The sequence below is a fragment of the Geospiza fortis genome, unplaced genomic scaffold (assembly GCF_000277835.1).
Source record: "Geospiza fortis unplaced genomic scaffold, GeoFor_1.0 scaffold194, whole genome shotgun sequence".
Classification (NCBI taxonomy): domain Eukaryota; kingdom Metazoa; phylum Chordata; class Aves; order Passeriformes; family Thraupidae; genus Geospiza; species Geospiza fortis.
Genome location: NW_005054322.1, coordinates 3,073,840 through 3,093,114, shown reverse-complemented (window position 1 = coordinate 3,093,114; position 19,275 = coordinate 3,073,840). Strand labels below are relative to the sequence as shown.

Here is a 19,275-nt window from a genome sequence, read left to right as displayed (position 1 = left end):
AAAAACACGTCTGCATAGCTAGCATACCCTAGACTTCCTTGTTTTGCCTTCAGATGTTTTGCATATTAAGAATGAATCACAGAGATCAAATTTTAAATAAGGGATTGCAACTCCTTTCTCTAGATTGCACTCAAGAGTATTATCTAGGAACTTTTTTGTAAATGGGCAATTAATACAATCAGTGACTGTGAAAAAAATAATCTACAAAGAGAATCCAATAATCAAAGTATCCAAAATTAGTGGAAAACAAAAGCTAATTTTATTCTTAGTGTCAGGAAAATAGTACCACATTTTCCTCTTGTTACAATTTTTTTAAAAAAGTACACTGAAGGAACACAAAGCAAAAAAAGTAATAATACAAGAGGATGGTAAAAGTCAGGAAAAAGAAGTAAAAGCTTTCAGTCAGTAATCTAGGACACCACATACATGTATTTAGGTACTACTCCTCTCTGTACATTCACCACAAAGTCACTTTGTTACCCTACGTGACCACCTTTTGCCTAAAGCAAGGATGACTAACAGAGCAATACCAGCCTACACCATAAAGGTAGGTAAACCCGAAAATTAAAAGCAACTTGATGCAGAAACAAAGAGAGAAGTGATGGTGGGCAAATTTCTTCACTTCTACTACGATGTTCTAGTGCATGATGTGTGGGTGTGGGAGGAGCACATGTCAATTTATCCATCTGTTTTGGGCACAGTCAGCACAATTTGTGTTAAACAAACACCTCTGGAACAGTATTGCATTACAAGAAAGGATGAGTTTTAAAGGCTTAACTAGCTCTCAGTATTAAAACATCCTTCCAAGAGCACTACACTGTCATTGTCACCTTCTGCTGGCAATGTCACAGAAGATGACAGAAATGCTTAGAAATACTGATGTCCAAGTAACACAAGGCACTCTGAGACACCTCTGGATTTCCTATCACCTTATAGACTGAAATATTACTACATCCACACATATAAGTCTGCTCTCCCTGAATAATGCCAGAAACAATTACTTAGACATCATGAATTTTTAAATAATTTAATCTAAAATTTATTGGATTGATTCAAACTAAATCTTTGAAAGCAGTAAGAAAGCCATATTTTTTCAGATAGTTTTGAATGAAATAAAAGAAAATTTGGTTTAAAACACTTGTGATTTTGTAGATTCCCAGCTTAATCATCAAAAGAGACAACTTGGCAAATTTGCCTGACTTCCTATGTATCATGGACAGAAAAATTGTATCGTCTTTCTTCTTCACAGAACCTAGTAGCTTATTTGTGGCTCAAGTGGTACTAATATTGCTGCTTAATTTCTAATAAGAATTTGGCTTCATCTTCTAGCAGTTGGTTCTCATGACTTTCTATACTATGGTAAAGACTCTTTCAGTTCCTGGTGTTTTCTCCCTTTGAAAGTACTTACAAATCGTTATCAAGTTGCTCCTCAATCACCTTTTCAATAAATGAACAAATTTAGGCACACACATTATCTCATTACAAGACATTTTTGCCATATTAAATCAATCTGGGATTTCTTATTTGCACCTTTTCAATCTCGAAATGACGCTTTAAGATAACAGAGACCAGAAACCAGACATGATACTACTGAACTGATTTTATGAAAACCATACATGGAAGTAAAATAACAGACACAGGAGCTGGAATTTCTCTCACCTCACTTAAACCATTTGAATGTTATTCAGAATCTATGAATTCAACAGAGAGAGGGAGGAAGGGAGACTGTCAGGAAAAAAATGGTCCATCCCTTTTAGAATTAAATTATTTCCCAGTGGGGTTTTTTTGTAGTTTTTTTGGAGGAGGGTGCATATGGTGTCTATGTCCCGTGACTGCTTCATGCTTAGATGGCTAAAACTGACTTAAGATCAATTTCTCTCTAAAAACCAAGTTCGGGGGTTTGGCTATTACATTACTAACTGGCTTCTATATTACTAACACAACTGAGTCTTTTCTAAGCCTCACATTTTACCTACGTGCTCTGCATTGCCTAGGTGTATAATTGCCTTTGGCTTGGTGAAAACACATTGTCTTTAAAACAGATTCTGTGAATTAAGCAATCCCAGTCACACTATGACAGTCCTGTCATAGTTACTCACTGTCTGACCTGTATTTGTGTCAATCACGACACATTTTATAAGCAGTGATTCTCACCACTGTCATCCTTGCTAATCCTGGAGCAAGCCCTTCAAACTACAACTCAAGAGGCTTCCTACTCATAATTCCTTTCTGATAATTGTCAGATAGTTTTTAATCTTGTTCTGTGCTTGTTTTAGTTTCTTTTTTAATATAAATCAGAATATCACAAAGATCTAGACTATGTGCAATAGGAAATGCTAAGCAGGCTGCAAATGTGCTGTAAATTTAAACTCATAATCTTCAAAACAAATAAAATTAGGTTTATTGGACCAGAAAAACTTTCCATAAAGCCATGTTTGCTAGCATTCATTACATTTCCAATCTTAGATACCTCTGGAATGCCATAACAATTTTTCCGCTCACTTCTATGGTACATGTTTCAAGGCTAGTTAACCTATATTCATCTGAACCATCTAACCCAGCTGCCTGAACACTGACATGTCACTTTCAATCTCCCTACACCTTCCACAATTTTCAAATTATTTTTAAGTTTCAAGGATCAGGACCAGTAAAGCAGAGAGTCCCTACCCACTAACTATTTAGAAAATGAACATGCCAATTAAACATGTTTATCCTTAATATTACCACACAATATCACATAATATCACCACATAATCACATAGTTTGGGTTAGAAAGGGCCTTAAAAATCACTCAGTTCCAACCCCCCTGTCATGGTCAGGAACACCTTCCACTAGACCAGGTTGCACAAAGCCCCATCCAAACTGTCCTTTAACACTGTCAGGGCTAGGGAATCCACAACTTCTCTGGTATCTCATCTTTGATGTCTTGGTCAATACCCTCTCTTAATTACCACTGATCCAGATTTGACTTTTGCTGTCAAATTCAGACAAAATGCTCCAATCACTTAATGTACAAGGCTGTGCAGTCTCCCAAATACCACCTCGCAGCTAAGGTTGTCTGCTGCCCAAGAGCATCCACTGTCCAAACACCAAGGCTTACATCCCACTTTCCTTGGACCCTCTCTGGAATTTTAACACAACCTTTGAGTCTAGCAGAATACACAAAGATACAGGCAAACCTCCAGATGCAGGACTGTAGTGAGGGAACACAGTTTTTATTCCCTTTGTGGCCTACTTAGACCTCATTCACCAAACTCAAATTTAGAGACTTGGGTCTGTCTTCAACTGTTGCAGGATGAAAGATGCAATGAAAAGATATCCAAAATGCTACACATATTTCCATAGTCACATCAGCTTAGGAGGTAATGGATGAATAAGGCATGGAACTGGTAGTTTCCTGTTAAAAACACCTACTCAAAGTAGATAGTACAAAGTAAATGAATAGGTCTGAAAGACTAGCTGAGATCAGTGATGAGAAGGGAAAATAAGACATTTTCCCAAGAGCCTCACACTCCCAAATGCCCAACATGTGTTGGCAGGTACAAAGTACCCTCTTAGTGCAGCTCCAGACAGGCTCCTCCACAGAACCCATACGTGCATCATTAGCTGCCAAATGCATGCTCATCCTGATCTCCCTGCCTGAATGCCCCGGTGCCAATTCATAAAGTAATTTCAACTATTGTCTCAGTGAGATGATAGATATGCTGGGAGAGACAGATTCCAGCTTGGAATCCTGCTGACAATCATTTTCAAAGAACAGAATATGATAGAAACACTTAAGCCAATGTTAATAAACAGGCAGGAGAGAAATTTACTGGAATTGTGCAGTAGATGGTCTGATAGGGGTTGGTTTGTTGCAGTTTTTAGAGAGAGAGAGAGACGGACTGATTTGGAGATTTTAATGCATCAATCTTCTAGTCTGACTGCACTCAGCTTCTATTTCCAGCCACCGTCTTGTTGGACCATTGACTCCTAAGCTGAAGAGCCTGCTATGAAAGCATTTTTGCTCATCCATCAAGCCTAATAAAACTAAATCATGTTTTCTTGAACCTTCCATTATGCCAATTCTTCAGCTTCTTAATCATTCTTATTAGCCTGAGAAAGTCCAGTTCATGTATGTCTTTCCTGAGATACTGTCTCTCACAGCCAGACTTGACAGCACGTGGGTCAGGTTCTGGAGCTTACCAACTCCTCTGCCTCGTGAGCGGTGCCAAGGAAAAAAGGAGAAGACCACACTCAGGATGCATGGTTCTCAGGCAGCAGGAAAAAGGAAATGAGAGTGCAGGAAGGCCAGGCTATGGGCATGAAGGCCTCCAGCCCCTCAGCTGTTAGAAGATGGGCTGTTGCTTCCCAGCTGTCATGTTTTAACCCCAGCCAGCAAACAAGCCCCATGCAGCCACTCACTGCCCCACCAGCAGGATCAGGGAGAGAATCAGAAGGGTAAAAGCTGGAAAACTCAAGGGCTGAGATAAAGACAGGGCTGTATCACATATAATAGTTACTTGGGAAGACAAATGCCATCATGTGGTATATATTCTACTACAAAATGACAAATGAAACATACTGAAGGATTTATCAGAAAAAAACATCATCTACTTTGCTGAACAAATTCTAATTTTTAAAAAATGGGCAAAAAAATTGGCACCACCCATTTTCTCTCCACACATTGATTAGCATTATATTACTCTCCCTTAATTTTTAACTGATGTTTAACTGATTGATTTCCAAGTCAGATATTTTATCATTTTTCATACAGTACCTTTTCATATTTAAATACCTGTCTCATCTAATTAATCTTTCAGATATTGACACAGCATTTGCTTTTCCAGTCTTGTAGAATTGCAGTGCTCAAAAATTATTACAAATATCAACAGCAACTTTGACAGTTTCTTAGACAGCCCTTTAGAAACTCTTGAATGCAAATTATTAAGACTTGCTGGTTTGAAAATCTTTAATTTTAATTACTATGTAGAGCTTGTCTTCAATAGCTGTTAATCAACATCTGGAGATATTTTTGAAATGAGAATTTCTATGCTACCAACACTGTGAAACAGGAGCTACTGAATGGTCTAATTGTCCAACAATGTGGCCAATTTTCTGTGTTATGACATTAAATGACTAGCAAACTGCCTCAATAACCCTAACAGATTGCATTAGCATGGCTTCCTAATACACTTCTAAATTTCTCTCCTCCTACAGCTGAGAATTTTCCTCATATTCTTTTGTACTCTAATAAAAATTTTAGCTGGTTTCTGTAACCCAGGTTATTTTTACTGACTGTCAGTAAAGCTGATGTTCTTTGGATAGGCAAGTAAGCTGAACCACTGGTAAAGCACCAAATTTTCCATGGTGCGTTCTGGTCCCGAATCCTCAGTTCCATGGCATGCTCAAGCTTACAGACCAGGAGGTTCAGGAAGAGGGTGGAAGTTGAGTGAGAGTGAACTTATTTTCCAAAAGGAAACATGTAGGGCAGAAGGAGGGGCAGATGCCTAGCCCCCTTCTCCTAAGTTTTGTGCAGCTGCTAGACACCAGCACTGAATTTTCACTGTCTCCAGGACAGCTTGTCTGAGTGAGAACCCGGAAATCTCTGTGGATTGCTCTTCTGCTGCAACCCGAAGTGTGTGTAACTTGGGAAAGGAGTACTACTACTATAGCCACTCTCCTAAGTGCGCACAAGGGTGCTCAGTGTGTTTCCTGACTTATCTGAAACCAAAACAATATCCTTTCAATTGCTGGATTCCAACACTACTCCCTACTTCGACAGCAAACCCAGCATACAGGTGACACTAAAAATTTGTGAAGCAGCAGTCACTTCAGGATTGCTACCCCACACTGTAAACAGAACACTTAGCTGGATAGGGCACAAACAGTTCACTAACAACATCTCAGCTATCTGAGATGTGGCTGGTACACAACACAAAAGACTCTCAGAGGACAAAAATGGTCAAAGTCTCTAACTTGATTGCAAGAAATATTTCAATATCTTTGCCAAAATGAACTTTTGGATGGTCTTTCAGTGCATGGACAAAAGGACAGAAAAAAGGAAATCCAGCATAACTATACCTTCAAAAAACAATAAGTTATATGAAACCACCCCATTAAAATTACATGCACTACAATACCATATGTATAACCAAGTGCAAAGGAAGAATTACAAGACTTTTTAAGAAAGTCCTGTAGTATGGCACAGAAAGTGGAAAATTTTCACTGAGAAATGCCAGTTTTTAGTTTTGTGTTACAGATGACTGTCAGCTGCAGTGAAATAAAGCTACATGGGTTTGTGGGGATGAAAATTTTACAGAAGCTCTAAATTTTTCAAGTCTCAAAGGTTTAAGTGTAAATATTCATGAACTCCACAGAGTATATTTTCCACATCAAATCCATTTTGAATATTTTATCATACAAACCACTAAAATGATTTTGCATGATCTTTTAAAGAATACTTACTTGTTGACAAAAGTGGAAAATATCAACTGCAAGTGTTAGAACATTGAGAAGATGATGAAAAGAGAACACACACTGTTCTGTAAATTCTGTCTGTTAAAATGCAGACAGTTTAACTGGACATGGAAAATTTCTTGTCTTTTACAAATCCCTTCTCTCCTTGGAAATCCCTAGTCACTTGTACCAGGATGCTCCTAGCTCAGCTTCAAAATATTTCAAGTTCACTGTGTGAGATGAAAGAACGACCAATGATTCTCTTAAGATTTGACAATAAGATGGTTCAATATTTTAGTTATGCACAATCTAACACATTAAGTGAATTTTCCATCACTTGACAATAAAATAAATTTGAATTAATGTCTCCTGTAATGGAAAAAATATCTTACTTGAAATTAATTGGTATTTTCATTTTCTCAATTACTAATTCAGTCACTTGAACACCTTAGTAATTAGTGAAAGGAGTTAATCTTGAAAAAAAGTCCAAATGTTTTAAAATTAGAAACTGATTGAAATTTCTGACTGAAGTTATGCTAAACATATCCATAGCATCAAAGAGTTAAAAATAAAACCATTACTAATTCGTGGTAAATCAAACCTAATTAATAATACCTGCTTAATATATCATATACAGCAGCAGAAAAATTTAGTGCATCAGTGCTAGGGACAGGATACCCTGGCAATGAGAAAAGTGAGAGAAAAACATTTATTTTCACTAGAGTCGGTTTCCAAATAATAAAATAGTACAATGATTACTCTGTGGTATCGATAAACAACCTTACAGACAGTGGGAGCAGTAGGAATAAGATACTTAGAAATAGAGCAGAAGAATTTACAGAAAAATAATCTGCTTTCCACTGCTAGTCAGACAAAGCAGGACACATCTCTCTCTAAAGTGAAAAATACATATGGATGAAGATGGAACCTTCTCCTCTCCAGGTCTAACCCAAGGAAAGCCTTTGCTCCCACCAGTGCTGGGGAATGCGTGCAGTGGCTCCCATCTGTCCACTCCCCAAGGAAACGCCCATAGGGGATGTGTGGAGAGCTTTTCCTTTCCTGCTCCAAACTGCAAATGTTTAAAGGGGAAATCTTTTTCTAAGAGGCAATTGAGAGGCTCAAAGTACAGGAGAGAAGATAGGCATTCGAATTCAGTGTGCTGTGCCGACGTCTCTGCCTCCCTGTACCCCAGTGTTGCTAAGCTATGGTGTTATGTGATGTTCAAAGCTATCTGTAGGCACACAAGCCCTTTGTTCCACAGGGCAGCTGAGTTTTCCTATCGAGAAAGAACCAACTGATGCTAGACAGCTCTGGTGACTTAAAACCCATCATCAATATAAACGGTAAATCCTCCCTGTGAAACTGTTTTTGTCTATGGCACACAGGAAGGCAAAAAGCAAAACCTAATCAGGCTGCTGTTCTCGTGGTGGTGAGGATAGACCCTTTGGCTGCAAATCAAAGCTTTTGCCACAAACTTAGAAGAGTCAGACCAACAAGTCCTTAGCACCACTTCTAGGGTATCTTCTGTGGAAACATCTTACTGCTGCACAATAAATGAGTGCCCGACAAATGAGTGACATGCACATGCACACATTCCACAGATGACACACCCGTTATACACACAAAGACACCTTTCGTTTCTGTATTGTCCTGCTGTATGCACCAGGTAATCAGTACTAAAAAACAATGTGAAAAAACAGGCTTTGTGAAAATAAAAAATCCTTGAAACACGAAGCTGTTTAACACCATAAGCACAAAACATGATTTGGCCAGCTGACACTACAAATACATCTTCAAGTATTAAAAATAAGTTGCCATTTAGTATAGCAGTATGTATTTCTGTGCAGAACCCCCTAAGCTATGCAAACTACTTAGACTTAAGGGAAAGAAATAAAACAAACAGTTGTTATACGCTTCTTCCCTTACACAGTTAAATGCAAATTCTCTCTTACAGTCATATTCCTGCTATCTCCCTGCACACACAGCCGATACGCCACCTACTGCAAACCCAAGCTGACAGTCAGAGCAATGCGAGCAGCATTTCCATTCCAACATCGAGCTGGAGCTGAATAAAGGTGCTTTTTAATAAGAAACATCCTCTTTGCAAGCTGACAAGAGCAAAGCAGGATAGCTGTATTGTTGTCCTAGCTTCAATAATGGAGAGAAAAGGAAGCAGGAGAGAAAACGAATGCGAAGAAAAAAACAGCAACTCTGAAAGCTCCGAGCTAGAGAAGGACTATAAAACGTCTCTGATCACTCTGAATGTCGGTGGTTATCTATATATCACACAAAAACAGACACTAACCAAGTATCCAGATTCTTTCCTGGAGGGGATCATAAATGGAAGAATAATGTGCCCATTTGATGCAGACGGTCATTACTTCATAGACAGAGATGGACTCCTTTTTAGACACATCCTCAACTTCCTACGGAACGGAGAACTTCTTCTACCAGAGGGGTTTCGAGAAAATCAACTTTTGGCACAAGAAGCTGAATTTTTCCAGCTTAAGGTACTGTCAGAGGCAGTGAAATCAAGGTGGGAGAAGGAACAGCTAGCATCCCGAGAGACTACTTTCCTGGAAATAACTGACAGCCACGACCGTTCACAAGGACTTAGAATCTTTTGTAATGCTCCTGAATTCATTGCAAAAATAAAATCCAGAATTGTACTGGTGTCCAAAAGCAGGCTGGATGGATTTCCAGAGGAGTTTTCAGTATCTTCAAATATTATTCAATTCAAGTACTTCATAAAGTCTGAAAACGGTACACGATTGGTACTGAAGGAGGACAACACCTTTGTCTGCACCCTGGAAACTCTTAAATTTGAGGCTATAATGACGGCTTTAAAATGTGGATTTAGGCTGCTGACCAGTCTGGACTGTTCAAGAGGGTCCATTGTTCACAGTGATGCACTGCATTTTATCAAGTAATCACAAAGGCACAGGCAACGAGCACGCAGCCAGTAAACCTCCCTGAGCTGCAGCCTCCTGGCATCACAAATAATGCATCTAACTAGCCCTGTACCACAGAGCTCAGCTGCTAATCAACTGATGTGAGCTAATGGTATGTAAATCTCATAATGACATCTATCTCTGGCTTACTTAAGCTGAATGAAAATTTTATGCCTGAATTTAACAAGAATTATCTGCTAACATTGTAAACAGATGGAATGCTTTATGCTCTTTGTAATATGTTTTCTCAATGCTGTCTTTCAACCAGAGAGTCTAGCTGAATTTTTGTGTACCTGCGTGATGAACGTGCATATACCCAACTGCTCTGCTGAACAGCAGTGAGAGTGTTTTCAGATAATAAGCAGGCTTAAAGTATGTTTTGTTTATAACACATTAAGAATGGATTTTAACTGGAATAAATGATTTTGACTGTTCATTAGTGTTTATGGTAATCTATTGTACTGAATTTCCAAAAAACAAGATTGCAAGAGAGTTTAAAATAACCAAATAAATTTTTAAGTTAAATTGTTTCTCAACTCACTTAACCCCAAATTTATACCATATTGCTACACTAATGCTGCCAGAAACATGTAAACCAACAAAATAATGCTGGGGGAGATTAATTTTATTACAGGAATTGGGTCCAATCTGCACAGAATGTAAATTTTCTAATCATACATCATATCAAATAGCTAACAAAAGTATTTGACATCAAGTTTAGTGTTACAGGTTTCCAGTATTGGCATCCAACAATGCCACAGTCAGTATTTCCTAGCAATCATTTGTGCTCATAAGGACAGGCAATGAACAGAGCCTTTGCTTTGCACAGTGGTTTACTAAATGCAATGAGTACTATCAGTTCTGAACAGACCACCTGCTGGCATTAAAGACAATTTACTCTAAGTAATGGAATAAATACCTTCATTCTCCTCATCTCCACTATTTATAAAATCTTTTAATTGATATTTGAAACAAAGTTTTAATAGTTTCTATAGAACAACTGTAACTAATTTAAACACAAGTACTACAAACCAGTCATTTCACAAAAGCAAGCTGAAAAATCATCACAAAAGGCAAGAAGAAGCAGCACTAACTCTAAGTGTTGTTTGTCATTGAAACCAACCATCATTCACAGCTTATATGAACCCAAAATTCAAGTAAAATGCCTATAAAGAAAGAAAAAAACCAACTAAATAGTCTCCCAAAACACTGGTTTTATACAGGAAAAAAATAATGTCAACAAAAGGCAATACAATCCATACTAGAAGTGACAACCAAGGAAAACAGCTAACAGAAGACAGGCTGAGAACAGTTGTGGTCTGAATTTTAGGGGGAACAAATCAATCCTAAGTATCAAGGGCTGAGAATACAAATGCAAGGTCCACTTATCCCTCAACATGAAACTCTTTTTCATTTTTAACACACAACAGGTGTTGTTAACTAGGTCCCTTGCTAGAGATGAATTAATACAGTGATGCTACATCTCCAGACCAGGGAGCAGTGACTGAAACATATTCCAATATGATTTATCAAATGGGGGAATTCAACCTCTCCAGAATACTCCATCAGAATGAATACACTGTCTAGACATTATTTTCTATCTAGTCCTCCTGTTCCAGACTTACAGTTCACAAAAAATGTGGTTCTATGAAAAATATGGTTCTAAGTGGAACTTTTCCAGATTCTAATGTTTAAAAGTCAGATTACTTTACATTTCAGGCATACAAGCTGAAGAACTGTCCATGTATCCCAAAACTTCCCTGAATTTGTCCAAATGCATTAGTTATGCACACAAAAGATACACAGTAAAATACTATTGTTTACATGTGCCACGAGCATGTGTCATCTTCCCTCCTCCCCCTCCAAGCTATTTTCAAATTGTGGTATTAAAAAAATCCTCATTAACCACTACTCTTGTACTTATAAGAATCTGTAGGACTTCTTTGAAAAGCAATTGTGAAAGCTTCCCTAAAAGAAATACAAAATCCTGTTGATCTTCTAGGACAAGAACTAGAAAAACAATCATACAGAACAATTACATGAAAAGCCCTTTGTAGCTACAGTTCTCTACATGAGCAAGATAAAGTGGCAAGACAATCTAAAAAAGCTCCACAATGAATCTACAAGTTCTAAAGCAGCATGCTCACAGTGCTGTCAAATACACAGCCTGCATCAGCACAAAGTCTGGAGGAGGCTGTTGCTCCTGGGTTGTCAATCCATTTGCACTTAAACACTTTTGATTACAACCTTCATTTGTCCTGGGTCTTTGACTAAAATTTAAAATGTAATTGCAGCTGAAGAGAGGTGAAAACCAATTTTTATTTCAAACAATTAATATATGTTAATTAAAATATGTTGTGGTTGCTCGCCTTTCAGTTAAGCTCTTTGGATGCCAAACACCAAGAAATCAATTGTCAGCACTCCCCTACCAGAAGGCAGCACCAGTTTTTTATTGGAGCATGACTTGTGCTCATGAAAAATCCGTAGAGAATTTGATGGGTCTGCCTTTATTATAGAAAATATTTTCAGAATATAAGTTATTCATACGCTGATAATCACAGGTAACGTGGAAACTATCTGAAACATCTTCTAAGAATATTGCATAGCTATTCATAAAAGGTTTATTTGCCAGGCTTTTGGTTCAGAGTATCTACTGCCCTCTCAACCTGTGAAAGAGAACTTTGAAAACCAAAGGGTTTTTTTCAATGAAAAATGTACTTCTCTAATCATTATTAAAATAAATACCTGTGTTGTTTGCTTGGTTTATTGCAGGTTGGTTGGTTTGTTTAAAATTCAATTATTCATTACCTTATGTAATTTTAACTCGATTTTTTGAATATTTTTGTGTAAGTAACACTGACATCAATGGCACACATGTAAAGTCATCTGCTGCACCACGAACTTCAATCTTGTTTCTTTTCCCTTTTTCATGAGCAGTGATGCATTTCTGCAAGCGTCAGGGTTTGAAATTTTTACATGCTACCTTTGATTGAAGGCACCTCAGCTCTTTGAATTACACAGCAGAAAGGAACATGGAAGTAAACAATTTAATTCCCTTCCCTGTTCAGACTAAACAAATCCACAACTGTCTTGAATCATGCCATATCAGCTACAATTAGACACTTCAAACTAGATATAAACTTGAGCAATTTTTCAGGGTGGGACTGTCTTGTTTTGGTATATGAACAAAAAAACCACGTAAAACCTCAATACCGTAAATAATGTTTCCTTTGTACTTCATAAACATACTCAATATAACATAAATATATTTTGCATATGTTCAGTCAGTCAGGTGGATACTTGTGTTCCATCACAGTAGGATGAGCCAGAAAAAATACCCAGCTATGCATCAGCTACCTTTTCTGTCTTTTCTTTAAAGCTGGAAATTTCATATTCAGTAACTGCTATGACAATATGAAAGCTGCAAAACCAAGGGCTTAAGTCAGAAATATCCACAGTTGTTCTAACAACATTAACATTACATAGTATATGATGTGCAGGCAATATATTTTTATTCTCCTTTATCTCATTAAGACTTGGATCACAACAAACTTACAGAACTGCCCTACAAGTATCAGGAAGGAATGACAATTACCATAATTTCTCTGATGATCTTCAACTGCTCTGGTAGGAATAAAACGAATTTCTTCCCATTTCCCCAAGGAGGCATTTAACCTGCTCCCAGGCTTGGTCAGCTCTGCTGGCCTCCCTGCCTGTTTTGTCAGGTGAGAAAAGGCGTCACCAAGCAGAAAGGAGAGGCAACTGAAGGCAGGACTAAATTGCACAGACTACAAAAGAAGTCCTTATGCCTCTATTAATTTCTTGAATGACTACTCATGGAAAAATATAAATAGCTGCCAAACTAACCAAAATACTGACACCTGTATGGTCACCTTTCCCCAGGGGTGGAGGAGAAGCCAAGGACCCTATCACACTTGGCAGTACACTGGATAAGGTACCAACCACATGGATTTCTATTGAGAACAAAACCTACAACGGCTGCACTATGTCAGACTAAAGCCTGTTTTAGCCCAGTTTTCCCTGGTGACTGGGAACTGTTTCTTAACCCAGAGACTTCACATGTATGGGAGAACCCTCATTTTTGATCCTTTGACCCTCACATTCTTTCCCTTGTCTTGTTCTCTCCTCCCATCCTACAACTATTTTTCATTTTTGTTTCACTGTACCCCTTCCTTTCATCAGGCCAGTTGAGGGGCTTTGTCAGGGACGCCTAGGAAAAAATAAATACTGGCAAAAATATATGCAATGCCTGCTCAAAGTATTTCTTCAGTCTCTAACCAGTCTTACTGCCCAATGACTTCTAGAGTTAGATGTGGTTTCTGGAGGTAGTCTTGATGCTGTGAAATACAGAGGCTGCACAACAAGGTCAAATTGCAGCTCTAGTTCTGTACCTTCAGCACTGACTCACCCACCGACCAGTGTTTCACAGCCTCATAATTGCACTATTGATATTTTCAAATGCTCATGTCTTATTTTTTATTTTTTGCATTTGTACCTATTACAACTGTTTAAGTGACAACAGGTCACATCTTTTCTACAGCAGGTAAAAATTACATCATTTGTAGAAAATCGGTGGCATTGTTATTTTCACCTCTTAAAAGCATTACAAGGTTTCCACTCAGTAAGATGAGAAGAGGTTAAGAGAATTATCTTCTTCCCCCCCTCCTCATTAGTACACAAGCAGAATAAGGGCAGGCAACAAAAAATACAATTTAATAAGAGCAGTGTGTAATCCATTAATTTATTTGTATAGAAGGGTCATGTTGCCTTAATGCTACTGACTGATAAATCAGGATTGGGGATGAAGAGCACAAGTTCACTTGGGTCTATGACAAAATAAATACTATTTTCCTAGGCTGGATCATCTTTGCAAAACAACTATTACATAAACCTAACATTGTCTGCTGCCCTGCAACACAGGGTAGATTGACAGGAAAGTGACTACTAGTTAAAAAAAATGAAGGAATCCTTATATAAAGAGTGAGGCTTGCATAATTTACTGTGTTGAAACAAAATCAATAAGTAAGGCACAAGAAATTTAGGATCAGAAAAAAAACCATTTTGGGGTTTATTTACATTTGAAATAGACATTCTGTAACTATGTATTAGTATATCGCAGAGAACATTGTCTCAAAACACTGCCTCTGTAAATCATCATCATTCCCAACAAAATGCCAGAAAACAAGCAGTATGGCATAGACTGGGGAAGGTAGGAGGAAGATGTATGATGACACCTGAGGAACATAGATGAGCAAGCACTCCAAAAAAGCAACTGCAGTTGCCCTTCTTTCTGAAATTGCGTAATATTCTGTAGAACTAGACAGTTGATTTCTTTTCCCAAAAATGTTTGTAGTAGGAGTACCACACACAGGTAATGCAACAGTCTCCCAAGAAGCTGTTTCTATCTGTGCTGTTCAAAGCTGGTATAATAATTATAGCTGTAAACAGCAGCTACTCATTTAAAACACCATTACAACGTGATGATACGCAAGCTCAACATGCTAGGATTTCAAAACCAAGTTGTTAGAAGATGACTTCTATAAATTGAGTCATTCTGAATGTCTGTAAGCTTCTCCTGATAATGCTAAAAATTACAATACTGCCTCATTCACTGGCGATGTGACTTTGGGGGACAGAACCTTCGTTTACACACAGTTCATGAAAGCCATCATCTTTCTGGGCATTAAAGGAGTATTCCGCTAGTCCCACCCCAAGCATTATTTTAGTTTTGTGAAAAGCTAGATCTCTATGCTTTTCCAGGATACATCTTTTTTTTCCTTTGACACCAGCAAACTTTCAGGGGCAGCTTTGCTCCAGGTATGGAAAGCCTGCTCTAACCAAAGCACAAGGTCTCCTTATTCACAGCTCCTGAAGAGAGATTTGGCATCCTGTGTCAGGGGGTGGCACTTTACCAGCAGCAGAAACACATCAAGGAGATGAGAATTCAGATTTAGAAACCAAAGGCTGCTTGCTGGGGAAATGCCCCAGGAAGATGAAGTTCCAAGGGGCTTGCTAGAGTCTGGAGTCTAATGCTCAGGGAAGTCTGCAGTGTTGGACTTCCCCAGCTGTGAGAATGAGGAGAGAGAAGTGTGGTGAGAGAGCCTATGAGCACTATGAGATGAAGAGAAAAAGGACTCAGTGTCACTCAGCGTCAGCTGAGGGTCTTGGTTTTGTGATGAAGACAGATGCCCGCACAGAGCAACACTGAGGTTATACAATGCAAGTAATGTCTAATAATCCTGAAATTAATAAATAAATAAGGGACGAAAAATCTTACAAAATTCTCTTTTTGCTTTTCATATGCTACCTTTGAAAGAAGCAATTTTCTTTATTGTAGCAGAAGTCAGAGGAATTAACTTTAAAAAAAAAATTAATAGAAAACTTCAAGCTACATATCTCCTGCTGCAGCTCCACAGAAAGCTATTTGTTAGCTCCTAGGAGATTCCTGATTTTGTACCATAGCGAACAGATAAAGTGAAAAAAGAAACAGGTCAGAGGTGGATACAGTGTCTCTCAATCAGGAAGAAAAAATAAGCAAACAAACTAGCAATAAACAGGCTAAGCATGAAAAAATATAAACAGACAAGCAACTGTAACAACAAACCCAGTCATTTATTGCCTCTCTACTACTTAAATAAGGCCTTTGGCAAGTATTAGGGATAAAACAGTACATTTCCTCAGTGCTGAAACTGGTAGTCTCAGAGGAGACAAATTAAAGGTCCTGCCAGCCAGGTTGATAAGAATCAGCTAAAGAGAGGAAAAGGTACTCTTGAGGTTTGAAGTTTTATCAATACTAACATTATCTAAGGCCTGCAGCACTGCCAGGTCTTGTGACATTTCCAACACATTTTCTAAAAAGAACAGCAAATAAAGCTCTTTCACAACAGGACAGAAATCTAACATGTAGGCTATCTTATGCCCTCCATATGATGATAAAAGTACACTTCTATAACTTTTCTGCCATGCCAAGATTATGATTTCTGGGTTTGCCCACAGAGTTCCCTCTTTTTATTCACTTTGAAACTGACTCTTGCAACACTTACATGTCAGTCTTGTACTGGCCAAGACAGAAAACATTTGATTTCCCTCTGCCCCTTTGATCCATCATTCAAGGCTCTGAATTTGCAATACTCCAAAAATCTGAACCCATCAAATGTGATCAAACCCATCAAATGCTGGTAGGTGAGTGAACTGCAACAATCAGCAAAATACTTCACAGAAGACAAACATAATTTGCGAAGTTATGATCTGCAATGCCCGGCATGGCTAAGATTCCTGGGATTCCTCAAGAGTCATAAGGAAAACCAAGAACTCTGGTACAAACCAAAAGCACACTTCTGTTTATTCATTACTTCTACAAGCTGGACATGGACATCATAGAAGGACAAATATGGTCATGGGATTAACACCCGTTGTTTTGTATCAGGTTCTGTTCTCAGGAGGGAAACTGACAACAAGTACATTCGTTTGCTCAGATATACATGTTAGACTATTCATACAATATCCTAAAATAAATAGCCACACTCGAAGGGCACCAAGGACATTTACACAAATTCTCAAAAAAATTAACTCCAGTTAATGCTGGCCTACATTAAATCCATATCTTTTTGCTATTCTACCATTGCACCTTCCCTGTTCTTCCACAATATTTATTATAACCAGTAGCATAGGCCTTGACTACATATACCTTAAAGCAGGAATCATTGCTTCTTTGTGTGTTTCAAAAGCTACCAATGGAGTCTCACACTGATTACAGCTCCTGGAAAGCTACTGGGAAGCTTGTACTTTAAGCTGTGTTGTATTTATCTGCCAACAAACCCAGTTATATTTCCAAGATAAAAACTGTTTCTGTGTCTTGAACATGGCAGCATCCAAATTATCTTCAACACTGAGTTGCAAGCTAGTATTTAAATTAAAAGTTACTGTTTTATTCCTCCTGACAATCATTTTTCAGTCAAAGTTTTGCTTTTGGAGTTTAATTAATATATGTTAAGTGCTTGAAAGAGGATAAAATCAAATGTGCATTTAGCAGCTTTATACCATCCCATGTTATACCATAAGAAGCCTCTGTCTTCACAAAAAAATTACTGATTTTATCACATGGAGTTCAGTGGCTATCATCACACTTACAATGAATTTCAAATATTCCAACATAGAATATTCCAACATAATCAACATATGAATCCTTTTTTTGTTACAACAATATAAAGAAATTAAGGAAGTGGTATTTACAAACAGTTTGAGTGTTGTATACTTGTGTCTGCAGTCACATTCATACACTCAAAATTGGTAAAATTTCAATACTAAATTCCCCTATATTGTCTGTCTACATGCTCAAAGCTTGGACAACATTAAATACTCAGTTGCTGCCCCTGCAGCTTCCATATAATGCACTTCCACAAGGACTGCACCTAACTGAATTTGCTCTTACATGAGAATGCATTTTTTTACTTTATCATTCTCAGCAGACTACACAGGCTCAGAGCAGCAGCTTCTGAGTATTTTTATTGGGGGGGAACAGGTCACGCTTTATACTGGCACAAACGTTGGTTTTCACAGCTTCTGTCACCACTGACAGCACTTTCAGGTAGGTGCAAGCAATGTCATAAACAAACAAGAGCCACATATGCATATTTGGATTTAAAGTGCTTGCTCATCCTCACATAGGACCAAGCAAAGCCAATCCTCATTTCTCTTTTCCTTTAGCTTAGTGTGTTATTTGCTATGCTCCTTTCACTTTTAGCATAAACCAGCCTTCAGGCACTAAACAACACTAGTTGAATCACCAAGCACTGTTTATCACAAGCTCTAAACAAATAGATTTCTGTATGGAAAAACTAATCTAAAATGACAAAATGCAAAAGGAACTCAAATTTAGTTTAAGGAAACTTGTCTCACATATGTCTTGATTCCTGAATATTTTTACTGTAAACATCATTCAAGATATTATGGATACTAAAGATTTTACATGGGCTCAACCAACAGGGACACTTCAGAGAAGAAAAATCCACGAGGTCCTGTTAGGTAAAACTCCATCATTTCTGGTTCTGGAACTCCCTGAGCTGTGAATCACTAAAGGCTGGAAGAAGCTGGAACAGGTTGCCCAGAGAAGAGGCAGGTGCTCATCTCTGCAAACTTTCAAGGTTAGGTTGGAGAGGGGTCTGAGCAACCTGTTTTAGTTGGAGATGCCCCTGCTCATTGCAGGGGTGCTGGACTAGGTGAGCTTTAATGATCCCTTTCAAACCAAACTGTTCTATGATTCCATGAGAAGTATCTTGGGGAGGTACCATTGTGCTTCTACGCTGCTCTTACTCTCATCTCAAGGTATCTGCTGCTGACCACCACTGAGGACAGGACACCAGCCAGACGAACTTTGGTGTGATCCAGTATCACTCACAGTCTCTCTCAAACAGCATCATGTAGAGTAGCAACACTATAATGGCATTTCTAGATGGTTTACAACTATCTCAACAATAAATGTGATTAAAACAACAATAAATGTGATAAAAAATGTTATACATAATAGTAAGGATTTACAACATAAATTCCAAAGTTTGACAGCACCTTGCCAATGTGAACATCTTTTAAAGATGTAAATCAAATGGTTTTGAAATGTCATATCTCATTTACTTTCTTTACTTACTATGACAAAACCTTACATATTTTAATTCACTAAGACCCAAAAGGATCTTCTTATGCTAACATGCTAAATAAAAACATAAAAGACATCATCTTTGCCTCAAAAGCACTTGATGTAGGCAAAGAAACAGTAGATTAACAGAAAAATTGAATACTCCATAGCCTGAATTACCCGAGAGGTAGTTTGGAAAAGGTAATCTGTGTCACAGACATTTCTTTTATGAAA

General features: G+C 38.0%; 2 protein-coding genes across 2 annotated transcripts in view; one reads left to right on the top strand and one right to left on the bottom strand.

Moving 5' to 3' along the window:
* Positions 1-19,275, bottom strand: part of GTF2F2 (general transcription factor IIF subunit 2) — a 79,053-nt gene that overhangs the window by 42,912 nt on the left and 16,866 nt on the right. The window lies entirely within an intron of this gene.
* Positions 8,432-9,914, top strand: KCTD4 (potassium channel tetramerization domain containing 4). The gene has a single exon (XM_005420758.2). The coding sequence runs from the start codon at positions 8,595-8,597 to the stop codon at positions 9,366-9,368; it is 774 nt and encodes a 257-aa protein (XP_005420815.1). The 5' UTR covers positions 8,432-8,594; the 3' UTR covers positions 9,369-9,914.